This window comes from Bombina bombina, chromosome 2 (assembly GCF_027579735.1).
Source record: "Bombina bombina isolate aBomBom1 chromosome 2, aBomBom1.pri, whole genome shotgun sequence".
NCBI lineage: Eukaryota > Metazoa > Chordata > Amphibia > Anura > Bombinatoridae > Bombina > Bombina bombina.
The window spans coordinates 1,372,980,306-1,372,994,770 of NC_069500.1; the positions used below are offsets into that span (position 1 = coordinate 1,372,980,306).

Below are 14,465 nucleotides of genomic sequence, written 5' to 3' on the forward strand. Positions count from 1 at the left end.
CGGTGCTAGCGTGCAGTTTTTTATCACCGCTCACTTACCTGCAGCGCTGGTATTACGGGTTTTTACAAACCCGGCGTTAAAAGGCAAGAAGTGAGCGTAGAGCAAAATTGTGCTCCATACTGCACTTCAATACCAGCGCTGCTTAAGTGAGCGGTGAGCTGGTCGTACGTGCTTGTGCACTATTTCCCCATAGACATCAATGGGGAGAGCCGGTTGAGAAAAAGTCAAACACCTGCAAAAAAGCAGTGTAAATCTCAGTAACGCAGCCCCATTGATTCCTATGGAGAAACACATTTTAGGTTTACACCTAACACCCTAACATGAACCCCGAGTATAAACACCCCTAATCTTACACTTATTAACCCCTAATCTGCCGCCCCCAACATCGCCGACACCTACATTATTCTTATTAACCCCTAATCTGCCGCTCCGGACACCGCCGCCACCTACATTATACTTATTAACCCCTAATCTGCTGCCCCCAACATCGCCGCCACCTACATTATACTTATTAACCCATAATCTCCCATCCCCAATATCGCCGCAACCTACCTACACTTATTAACCCCTAATATGCCGTCCCCAACGTCGCTGCCATTATATTAAATGTATTAACCCCTAAATCTAAGTCTAACCCTAACACCCCCTAACTTAAATATAATTTAAATAAATCTAAATAAAATTACTATCATTAACTAAATTATTCCTATTTAAAACTAAATACTTACCTGTAAAATAAACCCTAAGCTAGCTACAATATAACTAATAGTTACATTGTAGCTATCTTAGGGTTTATTTTTATTTTATAAGCAAGTTTGTATTTATTTAAACTAGGTAGAATAGTTACTAAATAGTTATTAAAGGGACACTGTACTAAAAATTCTCTTTCGTGATTCACATAGAGCATGCATTTTTAAGCAACTTTCTAATTTACTCCTATTATGAAATTTTCTTCATTCTCTTGGTATGTTTATTTGAAAAGCAAGAATGTAAGTTTAGATGCCGGCCCATTTTTGGTGAACAACCTGGGTTGTCCTTGCTGATTGGTCAGCACCAATAAACAAGTGCTGTCCATGGTACTGAAGCAAACATTTGCTGGCTCCTTAACTGAGATGCCTTCTTTTTCAAATAAAGATAGCAAGAGAACGAATTAAAATTGATAATAGAAGTAAATTAGAAAGTTGCTTAAAATTGCATGCTCTATCTGAATCATGAAAGAAAAAATTTCGGTTCAGTGTCCCTTTAACTATTTAATAACTACCTAGCTAAAATAAATACACATTGACCTGTAAAATAAAACCTAACCTAAGTTACAATAACACCTAACACTACACTACAATTAAATGAATTAACTAAATTAAATACAATCAAATAAATTAAATTAAATTAGCTAAATCACAAAACCCCCCCACTAAATAACAGAAAATAAAAAACAAATGACAGATCTTTAAACTAATTACACCTAATCTAATAACCCTATCAAAATAAGAAAAGCCCCCCCCCCCCAAAAAAACAAAACAAAACTATCAATAGCCCTTAAAAGGGCCTTTTGCAGGGCATTGCCCCAAATAAATCGGCTCTTTGACCTGTAAAAAAAATACAAACAACCCCCAACAGTAAAACCAACCACCCACACAACCAACCCCCCCAAATAAAAGCCTAACTAAAAAAACCTAAGCTCCCCATTGCCCTAAAAAGGGCATTTGGATGGGCATTGCCCTTAAAAGGGCATTTAGCTCTATTGCAGGCCCAAAGCCCTAACCTAAAAAATAAACCCAACCAATACAACCTTAAAAAAATCCTAATACTAAACCCCTGAAGACTCACTTACCGGGAGAAGTCTTCATCCAAGCAGCAAGATGTCCTCAAGGAAGCCAGCAGAAGTGATCCTCCAGATGGGCAGAAGTGGTCCTCCAGACGGGCAAAAGTGGTCCTCCAGACGGCATCTTCTATCTTCATCCTTCCGACGCGGAGCGGCTCCATCTTCAAGACATCCGGCGCGGAGCATCCTCTTGAAACAACGTCTTCTTCGGAATGAATATCACTCTAAGTGACGTCATCCAAGATGGCGTCCCTTAGATTCCGATTGGCTGATAGAATTCTATCAGCCAATTGGAATTAAGGTAGAAAAAATTCTATTGGCTGATGCAATCAGCCAAAAGGATTGAACTTCAATCCTATTGGCTAATCCAATCAGCCAATAGGATTGAGCTCACATTCTATTGGCTGATTAGAACAGCCAATAGAATGCCAGCTCAATCCTATTGGCTGATTGCATCAGCCAATAGGATTTTTTCTACCTTAATTCCAATTGGCTGATAGAATTCTATCAGCCAATTGGAATCTAAGGGACGCCATCTTGGATGACGTCATTTAAAGTGATATTCATTCCGAAGAAGACGTCGCTTGAATAGGATACTCCGCGCCGGATGTCTTGAAGATGGAGCCGCTCCGCATTGGAAGGATGAAGATAGAAGATGCTGCCTGGATGAAGACTTCTGCCCGTCTGGTTTACCACTTCTGCCCATCTGGAGGACCACTTCTGCCGGCTTCCTTGAGGAAATCTTGTTGCTTGGATGAAGACTTCTCCCGGTAAGTGAATCTTCGGGGTTAGTGTTAGGATTTTTTTTAAGGGTGTATTGGGTGGGTTTATTTTTTAGGTTAGGGCTTTGGGCCTGCAATAGAGCTAAATGCCCTTTTAAGGCAATGCCCATCCAAATGCCCTTTTCAGGGCAATGGGGAGCTTAGTTTTTTTAGTTAGGCTTTTATTTGGGGGTTGGTTGTGTGGGTGGTGGGTTATACTGTTGGGGGGTTGTTTGTATTTTTTTTTACAGGTAAAAGAGCTGATTTCTTTGGGGCAATGCCCCGCAAAAGGCCCTTTTAAGGGCTATTGATAGTTTAGTTTAGGCTAGGGTTTTTTTTATTGGGGAGGGGTTATTTTGATAGGGCTGTTAGATTAGGTGTAATTAGTTTAAAGATCTGTAATTTGTTTTTTATTTTCTGTAATTTAGTGGTGGGGGGGGTTGTGATTTAGCTAATTTAATTGTACTTAATTTAGGTAATTTAATTAATTGTAGTGTAGTGTTAGGTGTTATTTTAACATAGGTTAGGTTTTATTTTACAAGTCAATTTGTATTTATTTTAGCTAGTTAGTTATTAAATAGTTAATAACTATTTAGTAACTATTCTACCTAGTTAAAATAAATACAAACTTGCCTGTAAAATAAAAATAAACCATAAGATAGCTACAATGTAACTATTAGTTATATGGTAGCTAGCTTATGGTTTATTTTATAGGTAAGTATTTAGTTTTAAATAGGAATAATTTAGTTAATGATAGGAATTTTATTTAGATTTATTTAAATTATATTTAAGTTTAGGGGGTGTAAGGGTTAGGGTTAGACTTAGATTTAGGGGTTAATACATTTAATTTAGTGGCGCGACGTTGGGAGTGGCAGATTAGGGGTTAATAAGTGTAGGTAGGTGTCAGCGATGTTGGGGGCAGCAGATTAGGGGTTAATAAATATAATGTAGGTTGCGGCGATGTCCGGAGCGGAAGATTAGGGGTTAATAAGTATAATGTAGGTGGCGGCGATGTTAGGGGCAGCAGATTAGGGGTTAATAATATTTAACTAGTGTTTGCGAGGCGGGAGTGCAGCAGTTTAGGGGTTAATATGTTTATTCTAGTGGCGGCGATGTCCGTAGAGGCAGATTAGGGGGTTAAAAAAATTATTTTAGTGTTTGCGATGCGGGAGGACCTCGGTTTAGGGGTTAATAGGTAGTTTATGGGTTTTAGTGTACTTTTTAGCACTTTAGTTATGAGTTTTATGCTACAGCGTTGTAGCGTAAAACTCATAACTACTGACTTTAGAATGCGTTAGGAATCTTGGAGGTAGAGGGTGTGCAGCTCACTTTTTGGCCTCCCAGGACAGACTCGTAATACCGGCGCTATGGAAGTCCCATAGAAAAAAGGGTTTATGAACTTTACGTAAATCGGTTTGCGGTAAGGCCAAAAAAGTGTGGGGTGCCCCTAAACCTGCAAGACTCGTAATAGCAGCGGTAGTGAAAAAGCAGCATTAGGACCTGTTAACGCTGCTTTTTCAGCTTACCGCAAAATTCATAATCTAGCCGTATATTTGTATCCCAATATAGTGTTTATAGCGAAAAAATTGCTCGTATTATTATAAGACATTGGAATATAATTCAGGACTGTAATAAAGAGATAAAGATACTACAAAATAAACCTATTATGGCTCACAGGAGAGTAAAAAATCTGAATTATATTTTGATACAATCAGATTTAGGACTCTTCCAGCAAGCCTTCTATATTAGTATGTTCTCATTGTTGGCAGCCAGACCAAACTATTACAACCTCCCTCCTTCCAGCAGGTCTTCTAGAATAGTGCGCTCTCACTGCTGGCGGCAACAGCTGCGCTATTAAAAAAGCATGCCCCATTGAAAGACTAGCAAGGTACAGCGTGTGTGGCTGGTCGTTAAGGGGTTAATTTCCCTGCTTTCCTTGAAATTTAGCACAGCCCCAGAGAGGTGACAGTGCATGCTTCAGATACCTGACCCTGTAACAAGTTATTTATTTATTTTTTCGCCTGTGCACGAGAAACATTTTTTATCTCTTCTTAATTGGTCTCAACAAAAGAGATACGTTAGGACACCCTTGACCAAATAACATGTTTTCTAGTGGAAAAAGTCAACACAAAATATGCTTTGAGCAAACTCTATAACACATAATTATGATTTATTTTCTGCATTTAACTAATTGAAAAACCAATAAAACCATAAATTTAGCATCTGCAAACGTTTAGACGCCTTTTCAATTGATTCACTTATGATTCCTTTGTAAGGTGTCAGAACCTTAATTAAAGGGACAGTAAAGTCAAAATGTAATGTTCCAGTTTACTTCTGTTATCAAATTTGCTTTATTCTCTGTGATCCTTTGTTAAAGTGTAAACATTGGTAGGTTTATAATATCTCAGAAAGCTCTTGAGTGTGCATGTCTTTTAATACTCTGACACCAGTGATTGTAACAATGTACAGTATGTAGCAATCTAATATATAGTTGCAAACATTGCTGACTGAATACTAAAAACATATGCACGCTCTTGAGCTTTTATAAGTCCAACAAGACTTACTCTTTAACAAAGGATACCAAGAAAACTAAATGTGATAATAGAATTGGACGGTTGTTTAAATTGCACCGTCTATCGGAATCATTAAAGTTTAATTTGACCTCACTGTACATTTAACTTGACAATTCTTAATTTACATCTAGTATCTGCAATTCAAGAGCTTATAGGATTATTAAACATTAGAATAGCGCTAACCAATAAATGAAATAAATGAATAATAGACAATGCAAAAGCACTTCATTTTAATTTCACAAGTTGTAGATTTTTGTTCTGGCAAATGTAAAAGTTTGTATCATTTTATTTCCCACTGCATCATGTGAAAGCCATCAGCTAATCACAAAATCTATATATGTATAGTCTGTGAAGTCTTGCACATGCTCAGTAGGAGCTAGTGCCTCAGAAAGTATGCATTTAAAAAAGATTGTGCATATGGATGAGAACTGGAATTTTTGTAAAAATAAGTTGTTGTTTTTTTTCCAGTGGTCTTTTAATAATTGATCTGACTCTTGGATCCCTTAGGGCGTTGTGCTTACACTCAGGGGTCAAGTCGAGGGGGAATGCATGTAAACGGAGTTCCTGCAGTATTTTTGCAGGAGGAACTAAGTTCCCTCTGGACAGAGAACAGAAACACTTCAGTAAATACTGCTGCTGTTGGTGGGAGGAGCTGGAGCACAGTCTGGTTAGAGGGATAGTGAGATCCTCTAGTAATGGACAGTAACACTTCTTACAATACACTAAATGCAAGCCTGTCAGTGGTCCTGCTGTGTGATCACCCCGCACTGTGTGTAACATATGGTGCTTACATTTATGTGTGGATTTCTCTGGGGTTATTTAGATCCCTTCAGCAGAAATATGACTATTGCGCCTTAAAGGCTCAAAAGGCAACCATTCAACCCTTCATTGGTTTTAATTTGCTTTCATTAACTAAAGTGTATAGCTTATATACATATAAATACAGTGTGTGTATGTGTGTAAGTGTGTGTATATATATATATATATATATATATATATATATATATATATATATATATATATATATATATATATATATATATATATATATATAAAAAACAATATCAGTTGTGAGGGGGGTGGTCTTGGTTAGCTCCCACACTTTTTTATAGGACTTGATCCCTGCTGACACTCAACAAACATGGGTTCCTCTAAGTAGCTGAATGTTAATCAAAAAAGTAAAGCTAACAAAACTACCTTATAAATAACTATTTTAAAATTATTTGCATATCAGAAATATATTAATTAAAACATAAACAAACATATAATTGCACATACATAGAATCCCTATGTGATGTAATACTTTGCCATAGATTTTATATAATGTGTACAACTGAATATCTAGTTCACTTACATCAAACTCATTGAGAGCTGCAGCCAGTTCCCCAATTCCTGTGTGTCCTTGTTTCTCATCGGTCGGGGAAGTGGCTTGCGCAGCATTAGAGATTCCAGCTATGGCCTCTTGAACTTGTTTGAATACATAGTCTCTATTAGCTCTGGTAGCTGCTACATCAGGATGGCGCAGGAACGCCTGCGACGCGGTGTACAACATGGTGGCATTCTTCTTCAATGCCCCTCGTGCGGCAGCCATTTCATCCCTACAGTGCGGGTCTTTCAATTCCTACATCAAGGATTAAATAGGTTAAAAATATCCACAATCAGTTAAATAACAATACATGAAATTGTAAAATCCTACTTATATTTTATTGATGCCACCATGTTTTTTGCACCCATGTAACATAATATTGTAAAAACTAATCCTATTTCTGGTATACATCTGATTTAATAATAATCTGTGCAATTAATATTTAAAAAAAGCTTAATACTAACTAATTTTAGCTTAAAGGGACAGTCAAGTCCAAAAAAAACTTTCATGATTTAAATAGGGCATGTAATTTTAAACATCTTTCCAATTTACTTTTATCACCAATTTTGCTTTGTTCTCTTGGTATTCTTAGTTGATTGCTAATTCTAGGAGGTTCATATGCTAAATTCTTAGACCTTGAAGACTGCCTCTAATCTGAATGCATTTGACCATTAGAGGGCATTAGTTCATATAGATAACATTGAGCTCATGCACGTGAAGTTACCCTGGAGTGAGCACTGATTGGCTAAAAAGCAAGTCAGTCAAGAAAACTGAAATAAGGGGGCAGTATGCAGAGTCTTAAATACAAGGTAATCACAGAGGTAAAAAGTATATTATTATAACTGTGTTGGTTATACAAAACTGGGGAATGGGTAATAAAGGAATTATCTATCTTTTTAAACATCAAAAATTCTGGTGTTTGACTGTCACTTTAATATTGGCTTAAATTCTAAGCGGGTGGTCATTAAAATCAGCAGGGTTGGTGTGCCCATTAACAAGTAATTAGGTAATTAATACTAACCTACATTTGCAATGCTGAATATGTTTCCTTTCTATTGTCTGGACACAATATATTTAGGGCCAGATTACGAGAGGAGCACTATTTTAATGTGTGCCCGTAAAGGGGCAAATTTGCCCGTTTACGAGCGCACTTTAAATGATCAGGCATTACAAGCGGCTGGTTAATGTGACCACAAGCTCGCGGTTTCACTTTGCGTTAAGCGCCATTAACCAGAGGTCAGACCACTGGTTAAAAATGTAAACATGCCCCAATCGGCCCATTATAAAGAGGACAGTACATAAACATAAAATATAAATATGAGCATTTTAATTTAAAAAAAAAAAACTGCACAAAGCAGTTATAAGGCAATTCTGGCGCCTGTTTTGTTTAACACGTTTATTAGCTACATCATCAAAGGGCTATAAATATATATGCATATACACATATAAACACATAAATATATATGTATATACACATATAAACACATATGTATATACACATATAAACACATAAATATATATGTATATACACATGTAACACATAAATATATATGTATATACACATATAAACACATAAATATATATGTATTTACACATATAAACAAATAAATATGTATATACACATATAAACACATACATATATATGCATATACACATATAAACAAATGAATAAATATGTATATACACATATAAACACATAAATATATATGTATATGCACATATAAACACATAAATATATATATATATATATATGTATATACACATATAAACATATAAATATATATGTATATGCACATATAAACACATAAATATATATGTATATACACATATAAACACATAAATATATATGCATATACACATATAAACACATAAATATATATGCATATACACATATAAACACATAAATATATATGTATATGCACATATAAACACATAAATATATATGCATATACACATATAAACATAAATATATATGCATATAAACATATAAACACAAATATATATGCATATACACATATAAACACATAAATATATATGCATATAAACATATAAACACATAAATATATATTCAAATACACATATAAACACATAAATATATATGCATATACACATATAAACACATAAATATATATGCATATACACATATAAACACATAAATATATATGCATATACACATATAAACACATAAATATATATGCATATGCACATATAAACACATAAATATATATGCATATACACATATAAACACAAATATATATGCATATACACATATAAACACATAAATATATATGCATATAAACATATAAACACATAAATATATATGCATATACACATATAAACACATAAATATATATACATATACACATATAAACACATAAATATATATGCATATACACATATAAACACATAGATATATATGCATATGCACATATAAACACATAAATATATATGCATATACACATATAAACACATAAATATATATGTATACGCACATATAAACACATAAATATATATGTATATACACATATAAACACATAAATATATATGCATATACACTTATAAAAACATAAGTATATATGCATATACACATATAAACACATAAATATATATGTATATACACATATAAACACATAAATATATATGCATATACACATATAAACACATAAATATATATGTATATGCACATATAAACAAATAAATAAATATGTATATGCACATATAAACACATAAATATATATGTATATATTCATATACATATATAATTATTTATTGCTGTGCGATTTTCCCCCTGCGCTGTGCCGTGGCTGTCGGCATTAAAACAAGGCTTCCAGGCAATATGGGAACACGAGGTCGCGTTTACATTGAGCCGCACTTCTAATACCTGCGCTCCACTCATAATCTAGCCCTTAGTATTGGTTCTTGAATCTGTGAATATCAAACTTTTAAACTAGGATGATTGCGCTTGATGGGCAGCGCTATAAAGTTTGCAATAGATATTTGATAGAAATCCTGTTTGAGCTATAACTGGTGCAACTGTTTGTAATCAGTTAATTAAATGTAAAGTAAGAACTGGAAACCTGACTGGGAAACAAAAGATCCTGCAAGTATCAAACCTATTACCAACATCTCTTTTGTGGCAAAAGATATTAACAAGCAACAATATCTAAAAGAACAACAGCTTCTTCAAGCCCTCCAGTCAGGTTTCAGACCTAGGCGTGGCACTGAAATATTTCTGGAAAAAGTTTGGGATGACATCACATGCCTCATAGATAAAGAGAAGATATATCTCTGGTTCATTTAGACCTATCTTTAGTACACACATCATCATCACGTGAGTAATGGAAGTAGTTAGATATGTGGCACTGTACTCAACTATACCAAACTCAAATAGTCATCATGGGTAACACAAAGGAGGAAGTCATGCGTAGCATGCATAGTTCCACAGAGGCCATCCATATCTCTTCTCTGGTGTGCAATTTGTGTCAAACCTTTGTTCATTCTCATAAGATCACACAGACTGAAATTACGGATGGATAGACAGAGACAGATAGTTAGCTAGATTGATCGAATGATAGATATATATATATATATATATATATATATATATATATATAGAGAGAGAGAGAGAGAGAGAGAGAGAGAGAGAGAGAGAGAGAGAGAGAGGGAGAGAGAGAGAGAGAGAGACCTTAAAAAACAAAAAACTGTGCCTGGCAATTTGCAACCTGAGTGTAGTGTATTTAGCAGAGGCGGCAGTAACTAGTGGCGTTCCTTGGGAGGCAGTTCTGGCGCCTGTTTTGTTTAACACGTTTATTAGCTACATCATCAAAGGGCTACAGGGAACGTTATGTCTGTTTGCAGATGACACAAACGTCTGTAATAAAGCTGATGTGTATCAAATGAGAAGTGATGTCAAAAAATTGGAGGATTGGACAAATGACTGGGATCAAAAGTCCAAAAAAACAAGCATTTAGAAAAGAAAAACCCAAAGGTTAATTACAGACTCAATGATGCTTTTCTTATTTAACAAAAAGGCAAGAACCAAATCAAGAATGTACTTGATTTTATATTTCAATGGGCGGTAAAGCAAAAATTAAACTTTCATGATTCAGATAGAGCAGGCAATTCTGCACATCTTTTCAAGTTATTCCAATTATCAATTTTGCTTCATTCTCTTGGTATCCTTTGTTGAAGAATAAATCTAAGTAGGCTGATAAGAACTCCGGAGTGTGCATGCGTCATTAAAACTATATGGCAGCAGTGTTTGCAACTATGTATAACAAAGTTACAAACAATGTTGCAAAGCAACACATGTACACTGAAGTGCTCTTATCAGCCTACCTAGATTTACTCTTCAACAAAGGATACCAAGAGAATGAGGCAGATTTGAGAATAGAATTTGGAAAGTTGTGTAAAATTACAAGCTCTATGTGAATCATGAAAGTTTAATTTTGACTTTACTGTTGCTTTACAGTAATCATCATTATTATACAGGACCTTATAAAATGTGCCGCTGTACATATTTCATCTCTGGACTTTACCTGTTGTCTTCTTGCCGCTACATAGTTTAGCTTCACCATTTCTTTACCAAATTCTTTGAAGCGGTATGCCAGGTCTTGTTCATTAGTTGCATTTTTTACCGTTTCCAGAGCTTCTTCCACCTAACAATGAATAAATAATACATTATTATGATTCATTCAGAATCACCCTTTTATCTTTGTATTTATTTTTGTTAATTTTTGCATCAGATCCATTAAATTCATTGTTTCCAAACTTATCATATTTGCTATAATTTGAGGGATTTGTATATTTTCATAAATACGTTTTATTGGCATCTTCTAATTTATTGTGCCATATGAAATATTTATGTTTATTCTGTACAAAAACTGAAAACACATTTACTTTCCAATGTGCTAACTTGTGTAGAATAAACAAAAATAAAATAATAAAAGTATATTAAAAATTAATTGTATGTGTAAAAGTTTTTATTTTTCCCAAATAAGAGATTTTGCAAAGAAAATTATTTTTCTTTGTAGTTTGGCCAAAATAAGTGAACGGCTGGACAAGTACTGCCACTCAATTCTAAATCGTATCGACGCGTTTCACAATCTTATGGGGCTTTTTTAAAAGTTTGGCCAAACCACAAAGAAAAAGAATAGTTTTTGCAAAAGGATGCGCTCTCACTACAACACAGAGTGTTGGCACTAGCACCTGCGGTATAGAGCAGTCACTGACAGCAGACCTGTCTTGCATCTGTTGGCATATGACGTCATCAGACACGGCCACCGGTAAGGAAAAAAAAACACCGGAGCTGACACGCTTATTTGGAGATCCTTTAAAAACTGCAAGGTACACCGCTAACTTAGCCACTGGCTATAGCTTGGAATAGGGGTGAGTATCTGACTGTTACAGTGTTCTCTATTTTGTAGGCCACAAACCATCGGCCTAATAAGGTGCAGCCCAGGAGATATACAGATAATAATACATAACCCGTTAGAAATTTATGGTGGATGTTTGAAGTGATTATTGGGAGACGTCCCAGGACTAAACTACTATTAAATTATTGGTCTTTGGACTATTATCCGTCAGATACCTGGCATAACAAGAATGTGACAAATTATTGTCTATATATTTTATATGTTTTAAAGATTTTTAACATTGCAATTAAATTCTGCGGTTTTTAGAAAAACTTTTTTCCCTTATTAATTTCTTATGAATGAATTTCCACACATGATTTGTGCATATGGGATGATAAGTCACCACATATGAATTGTATATTTGCTTTGATACAAAGTATTGTATAATAGTAATCATTTTGATATTTCTGTGACATTTTTTACTCCACTTTTTAGCACCCTTCCTGTTTCTTTAACCATGAACACACTAACACACACACACTTACAGAAACACACATACATACACACTTACACATATACACAAACACACACACCCATATACATACTAACACACACACACATATACACAAACACCCATATACACTCTAACACTCACACACACACTTACAGACACACATATACATACATACTTACACATATACACAAACACATACATACACACACACACACACACATATACACACTAACATACACACACATACATACACACTTACACATATACACAAACACATACATACACACATCCATATACACACTAACACACACACACTTACAAACACACATACATTCTCACACATATACATAAACCCACACATACACACACTCATATATACACTAACACACACACACTTACAGACACACAGATACAAACTCACTTACGCATATACACATACACACATTCTCTCACACACAAACACACACATACACACAAACACACACATACTCACAAACAGATATACATATTCTTGCACACATATACACAAACACACAGACACACATATATATATATATATATACTGTGTGTGTATATATATATATATATATATATATATATATATATATATATATATATATATATATATATATATATATATATATATATTTCTTCTGGTTTACAGTGGGAGAAAAGACTAGCAATTTGCAGTGCATGTCTTACAGTATCTGCTGTGTTATATCCGGTGACAGCAGACTTCTGCTTCATTTACAGACACACACATACATACTCACTTACACATATACATAAACCCACACATACACACACCCATATACACACTTACACACACAAACTTACAGACACACACACACATACAAACTCACTTACACATATACACAAACACACACATACACACAAACACACACACAGACATACACCCATACACATACACACAAACACACACATACACACACTCTCACACACACAAATACACACAAACACACACATACTCAAAAACAGATATACATATTCTTGCAGACACAAACACACACACATATATATATATATATATATATATATATATATATATATACACACACACATATATATATATATATATATATATATATATATACACACACACATATATATACATATATATATATATATATATATATATATATACACACATATATATATATATATATATATATATATATATATATATATATATATTCTGGTTTACAGTGGGAGAAAGACTAGCAATTTGCAGTGCATGTCTTACAGTATCTGCAGTGTTATATCCGGTGACAGCACTTCTGCTTCATCTTCCTCAAGTCACTTGAGCAGTTTTATGAAACATGTAAATGAAGAAAATATTTAAATAAAATGAGACTTTAATTAGGTAAAATTTGCACAATGTGCCTCTATTAGTCAACATCTGACATTCTCCTATATGTTTTGTTCAGAGTGTTTGCAACATTTTCTCACAGAAGCACATCCCAGCTAACATTTGCATGAAAGATATTTATGTCTTGCTTGGCAGATGTTAGTGACACTAGCGAATTCACCCTTCATGAACATGATGGGACCGCCCCCACCTCTGGTACTCTACTATATATCTTAATGTGCACATGTTACCAAAATTAGAATGTATCCCTCATTAGAATTAGAGTTATAATTGCTTGAAAGACAAATAGAAATATTGTAGTATGTAATATAAAATGTTTAATTATGTATGTGCGGTAAAGCTACTTTGCAATATAATTTCATCATTTATTTTGTCCCCTTTTACTGTAAAAATATAATGTGCTCTACAATGTTTTAACTTGGATTTCTTAGATGTATCTCATATCCCCAGCTAAGACCAGTTAGTAATTGGAATAAATGAGCTGAAAAAAGTAACCGTCTCATATGGTTTTCCATGCAGTCATTGTTTGCACACTTTAGTGACTGTTTTATATGTGTCCCTAATCGTCCTCACCATGAAAGGGACATGGTGCCCAAATGTCAAATCACATAAAAAACAGAATTTATGTTTACCTGATAAATTACTTTCTCCAACGGTGTGTCCGGTCCACGGCGTCATCCTTACT

At 34.3% G+C, this 14,465-nt stretch overlaps 1 protein-coding gene across 1 annotated transcript in view; it reads right to left on the reverse strand.

Moving 5' to 3' along the window:
• Nucleotides 1-14,465, reverse strand: part of LOC128647574 (catenin alpha-2-like) — a 624,661-nt gene that overhangs the window by 174,437 nt on the left and 435,759 nt on the right. Inside the window, exons 4-5 of the mRNA XM_053700331.1 lie at nucleotides 11,061-11,180; nucleotides 6,511-6,777 (exon numbers count right to left, since the gene is read on the reverse strand). Coding sequence (XP_053556306.1) covers nucleotides 6,511-6,777; nucleotides 11,061-11,180 — 387 coding nt within the window. The remainder of the gene's footprint in view (nucleotides 1-6,510; nucleotides 6,778-11,060; nucleotides 11,181-14,465) is intronic.